Source organism: Gossypium hirsutum, chromosome A07 (assembly GCF_007990345.1).
Source record: "Gossypium hirsutum isolate 1008001.06 chromosome A07, Gossypium_hirsutum_v2.1, whole genome shotgun sequence".
Lineage (NCBI taxonomy): Eukaryota > Viridiplantae > Streptophyta > Magnoliopsida > Malvales > Malvaceae > Gossypium > Gossypium hirsutum.
In genome coordinates this window covers 47,127,065-47,132,745 of record NC_053430.1, presented here as the reverse complement: position 1 = coordinate 47,132,745, position 5,681 = coordinate 47,127,065, and the positions used below count along the sequence as shown (strand labels likewise).

At 33.4% G+C, this 5,681-nt stretch overlaps 1 protein-coding gene across 1 annotated transcript; it reads left to right on the top strand.

Annotated features, from left to right (window-relative positions):
• The first annotated feature begins 1,343 nt into the window (after positions 1 to 1,343).
• Positions 1,344 to 4,589, top strand: LOC107952865 (pentatricopeptide repeat-containing protein At3g07290, mitochondrial). The gene has a single exon (XM_016888064.2). It carries the CDS (start codon positions 1,528 to 1,530, stop codon positions 4,198 to 4,200), a length of 2,673 nt encoding a protein of 890 aa, XP_016743553.1. The 5' UTR covers positions 1,344 to 1,527; the 3' UTR covers positions 4,201 to 4,589.
• The last annotated feature ends 1,092 nt before the right edge of the window (positions 4,590 to 5,681 follow it).

The following is a 5,681-nucleotide window of genomic DNA, read 5'->3' as shown; positions in this document are numbered from 1 at the left end:
TATCAATACTTGGAATAGTGTATCGGAACAAGTATTTTATTTTCACTTGTTTTTATTCATTTAGGCTCGAATAAAATTTAGATGACCTCTGATTGTAACCAAATTTTAGAGAAAGCTTAATAATAGTCTAATAAGCTTTAAATAAGTTTTAAAAAACTTTAAAGATGAATAGAACTTGAATCTATAGTTTAGACCTAAAGCGAAGTAATTAACTCTAAAATATAATATCTCTTGTTCAAGTCTAGATACGAACTCGGATAAAGGTATTACATATCTTTAGCTCATGTCAATTTTCAGAGCAATTAGGGAGCCTTTGCCTCTAGTCTTCCTTTAAATAGGGTGAAGGATTTCGTTACTAAAATAAGATTATCCGTGATTAAACCGCTATAAACAAAAATGTTCATATAACATGTGATGAGGCTTGGGAGAATTATTTTAAGGCGATAGAGAAAATGATTTTATAAGCAAAAAGGTCGATGATATGAAGTTTGCAACACAGGTTTGAGAGTTACCTGGGAACAAGAGTAATAATAGTTTCGTTGAATTCTCTCAGGGAACAAAATTAAAGGAGGAGAGAATGGAACTGGTGGTGAAAGTCCCCACAATCCCAGTATCGCTGACAAAAGGAGACCAGGTTTAGCATGACGAAAACTTTAAGGGTAAACTACACTTATTGTCCTTATACTTCATATAAAATTATGTTTCGGCCACTCAACATTTAAAACTTACGTAATAGCTATTAATGCTATTCCATTGTTATAGTTTTGTTACTCATCCATTATCTTTAAAGGGAAAATAACCAATTTGGTCCCTAAAATATAAATAAAATATTTTTTTAAATATTTTTAATAATTATTCTAAAAAAGTTTTTAAAAATCTTAAAAATAAATTTGAAATTAGTAAAAATGTAAAATGTATTATAAAACTTATAAACAATTTTTGTAAAAAATAAATAAAAATTTTATATTAATATTAAATAAAAATAATTATATTAAATTAAATTTATTTTAAAAAACCTTTCCTCCCCCACCGTCCCTCTCTCTCCATCTTCCCCTTCTTCAACCTAGAAAAGGCCAACTCCAGATTATTAAATTCCCCTTCTTCAACCTAGAAAAAGGCCAACTCCAGATTATTAAATTGAGTATTAGCCCCTTAAATTAATGTGTTATATCATATTTTAAAGGAGATATGGATGAGTGGAAAAAATGTATTCGAAAACATTAGTGGTTATTATGTAATTTTTAAAAGTTAGGTGGCTGAAATCTAATTTTATATAAATTTCAGGAACAGTTAGCGTTTACCCAAAATTTAATTATTAAACTCACCAATCCGGTGAAATTGGAGCCTATTATCAACAGCTGATACGCTTAAACTTGAACAACGCCCGCCTACGCTCCGCCTCTCCCCTCCTCCTTTCTTCTCTGTAAATAGTTACATGGCAATTCTCCTCGTACCAAAAATACTAGACTTTCCCTTCTAGTTTATCTCCAATCTCTAATCCCCACTCCCGGACCCTTTTATTTTGGCATGTTTCTCAGAAAAAGCATCGCCAAACTCCCCTGCACATCTCCTGCGCTTAACACTGCTTCTTTCATTTCCTCTTACAACCAAACAACCCCGCAAGATATTGCTCATCGAGCTTCTTTCTTAATCAACCAACCCAACTGGAAGACCAACAAGACCCTCAAATCCTTTGTTTCCCACATGAACCCCACCGTTGCTGCCCAGGTCATCCTCCTCCAAAACCACCATTTCTCACTCGCTCTCCGGTTTTTCCAATGGGTTTGTCAACACTCCACTTACTGCTACGATATAACTAGTAGAATCCGCCTCTTGAAACTGCTCGTATCCTCCAATTCATTTCGAATTGCTCATAAGGCGGTGATTGAGCTCATCAAAACCTGTAGTAGCAATGAGAACGATCTTTTGAAGCTAATGGAAGCGCTTGATGAGATGAGGGAGACCGGTTTTCGCTTAAATTACCCTTGTTATAGCATTCTCTTGATGTCAATAGCTAAGTTAAGTATGGGGTTTTTAGCTTTTTTGGTTTATAGAAGAATGATAGCTGAAGGCTTTGCTCTTGCTGCTATTGATTATGGAATGATAATCAATGCTTTATCCAAAGTTGCCTTTGTGTGTCAAGCTGAAATGTTCATGTCCCAATCTTTGAAGCTTGGGTTTGGATTTGGTACTCATGTTTGTACTTCTTTGGTATTGGGCTATTGTCGAAAAAAGGATCTCTTGGAAGCCTTCCGGGTGCTTGAAGTAATGTCCAAGTCAGGTGGTTGTGAAGCGAATTCAGTTACTTACTCGATTTTAATACATGGTTTATGTGAGATTGGGAAGGTTGAAGAAGCATTTGCTTTGAAAGAAGGGATGAAAGAGAAGGGTTGCCAGCCAAGTATTCGGACTTACACTGTATTAATAAAGGCTTTGTGTGATGATGGATTGATTGGTAAGGCTTTGGATTTGGTTCGTGAAATGATCGGAGAAGGATGTAAGCCTAATGTTTATACTTATACTGTTTTGATTGATGGGTTGTGCAGGGAAGGGAAGATTGAGGAGGCTAATGGGATGTTTAGGCAGATGGAAAAAGGGGGTGTTTATCCAGGGATTGTAACGTACAACGCTCTGATTAATGGATATTGTAAAGAAGGGAAGATTGTTTCTGCTTTTGAGCTTCTTAGTTTGATGGAGAAACGAAATTGCAAGCCTAATATCCGTACCTATAATGAGCTTATAGAAGGACTGTGTAGAGTCAACAGACCTTATAAGGCAATGATCCTTCTCGGAAGGGTTGTCAACAATGGCTTATTGCCTAACTGCTTGAGTTATAATATTTTAATTAATGGGTTCTGCAGAGAAGGCCATTTTGACATGGCTTTCAAGATATTTGAATTTATGAACTCATTTGGGGTTGATACTGATGCATATAGTTTTACTGCTATGATTGATGGGTTGTGCAAACAAGGGAGACTGAAACTCGCAAATGGGCTGTTGGGTAAGATGATAAAAAAGGGAATAGAACCGGATGAAGTGACATTTACCTCACTTATGGATGGATTTTGCAAATCAGGTAACACTGGAGGTGCATCAAAGCTTTTGAAGATGATGATTGAAAATGGTTGTTTGAAGACTTGTCATGCCTTCAACTCAATTCTTCATGTTCTGAGCAAAGAATGTGAGTTGGTAAAACAATATGCCTTGTTTGGAAAGATCCTAAAGCATGGTTTGGGCCCTTCTGTTGTGACTTACACCATATTAGTAGGCGCACTTTTTCAAGCTGACAAGGTTGACCAGTCCTTGAGCATGATAGAGCTAATGAAACAAGTTGGCTGCCCTCCAGGTGTATACACATACAATGTCATGGTTAATGGCTTGTGTCAATTTGGAAGAGTTGAGGTTGCAGAGAGGATCTTGGATAGCATGTCTGATTTAGGAGTATCCCCAAATCATGTTACGTACACTATATTGGTCAAAGCTCATGTTTATGCTGGCAGGTTAGACCGTGCCCTTGAGATTGTGTCCGATATGGTTAAAAATGGATTTCAGCCCAACAGTCGTGTCTATTCTGCACTACTAACAGGATTCATTTCATCAAACAAGACCACTGAAGTAGCACATTCCCGTTCTATCAGTCCTCTATATGTTTGGTCACCATCTACTGCAGAAAATTATGATGAATGTGTTTCCAGTAACATTCTAAAGGAAATGGATCTTGAGCATGCATTCAAGCTCCAAGTTGAAATTGAGAAATTCGGTGGGTCTGTTTCGGATTTCTATAATTTCCTAATTGTGGGTTTATGTGAAGTCGGAAGAATTGTAGATGCCGAACATCTTACCAAAGATATATTACGACAAGGTTCATATCCTGAGAAGGCATGTTTTTCTGTGATTGATTGGCACTCTAAGAACAGCAACTGCAACGAGTGCCTCAAGTTCTTGGATCTTATTCTCAGTAATGGTTTCGTTCCATCTTTGGCATCTTATTCATCCGTGATCCACAGTATGCATACCAAAGGAAACATCATAGAAGCTCAAAGACTATTTTCTGACCTCATGAAATACAATAATATTGGGGATGCAAAAGCAGCATTACCACATATTGAGTTCTTGGTAAACACAGATGAACCTGAAAAATGCATAGATCTTCTAAAACTAATTGAGCAAATGGTTAACAGGGAGAGGCCAGTCATCTAATTCATGCTCTGTTGTTCTTCTCCCTTGACATCACTGCTTATAGTCATGATCTCCCAGATTAGCTAGAGCAGAAATATATTTACTACTGTTCAGCCCCAGATTTTTTGGATAGATCATCATGAGAATCAGACTCACAAGCATAACACTAATACCAGGTAAAATCTACTTCATACTCCCATCATATCTTTCATTCAGAGATTTGATAAAAAGAAAAACTGGGTTGATGTAGAAAACTTTCCCTAAGGTCGTTCTGTAAAGTGAAGCCTTGTGTAGATGTGCAGGAATGTAGGAAACAAGTTTGCTCCCAATAGGATCTAAAATGCAAATCAATAGAATACATTTTTGTCATAAATTATGTTGTTCTCGCAGTCCATTTTTCTTTTAAGTAACATGTTCCATATAATCATATCCAAAAAATTTTGAATTTAAGTATGAAAATATGACCTTCCAAGTCTTAGGCCTCTGTTGTTGAGTATTCCGTCTCCATTTAAGCCAATACCCTAAGCATTTTATTTATCTATTCAATTCTTAATTTCCTTCTAGTTCTGGGCTACTCTTTAATTTTTATTTAAGAACTGGGTTTTCAAAACTAAAATAACAAAACGATCATTTTAAAAGAACAGAAGAAAAGAAAATGGTTTTAATAATTCAATTACGGTATGATACCTTGGAAGCTTTGGCGTATACATGACAAGTTATGTATTTTTATTGTTTTTGTATATTTTCTTGTCATAACTGTGATGTATAAGGATAATTGACATTATATAAGTTTTATATATTTGCATGGTGAAATTAGAAAATTTTTTTAAGGATCCGAAATTAAATTGTATATTTTTATGATAGTAAAAATATAATTTTACCATTTTAATATCTATATCTTTATAATTTATAATTTTTAAAGGATTAAATCAAATGTTATCATTTTTAGAGGAGCTAAAATATAATTTTATTTTTATTAATTTAATTTTTTATAATTTTTGAAGGGATTTAAATAATTTTTTTTCTATTTTATGGGGCGGCCCCACTATAAAATTGTAAAGGTATTATATTTATCTTATATTTTTGTTAGGCTTAAAATATATAAAAAAAAGCTTATAAATAAATAAAAAACCTATTAAGTTTCTCGACTAAATTCACTTCTAAATTGAGCCTTGTCATTAATTTGAAAAATCAATTAAAGTACTTTATTAACAATTTTCATCTTTAACTATGTTAAGCATTAAAATAAACTAATAGATTAATTAGATAGTGACACATGACATCCCTTAAATATAATTTTTTATTTTGAGTAAAAATATTAAAAAAATAAAAATTGAAAAAAAGCATAAAAAACATAAAAATATTTTAAAAATTATTAAAAATTATAAAAAGTTGTAAACATTATTTAAAAAATTATATAAACATAAGAAACTTATACGAAACTTATGTAAATTTAAAAAAAAATTTTAAACTAAAACTTATAAAAAATAATTGTATTAAAA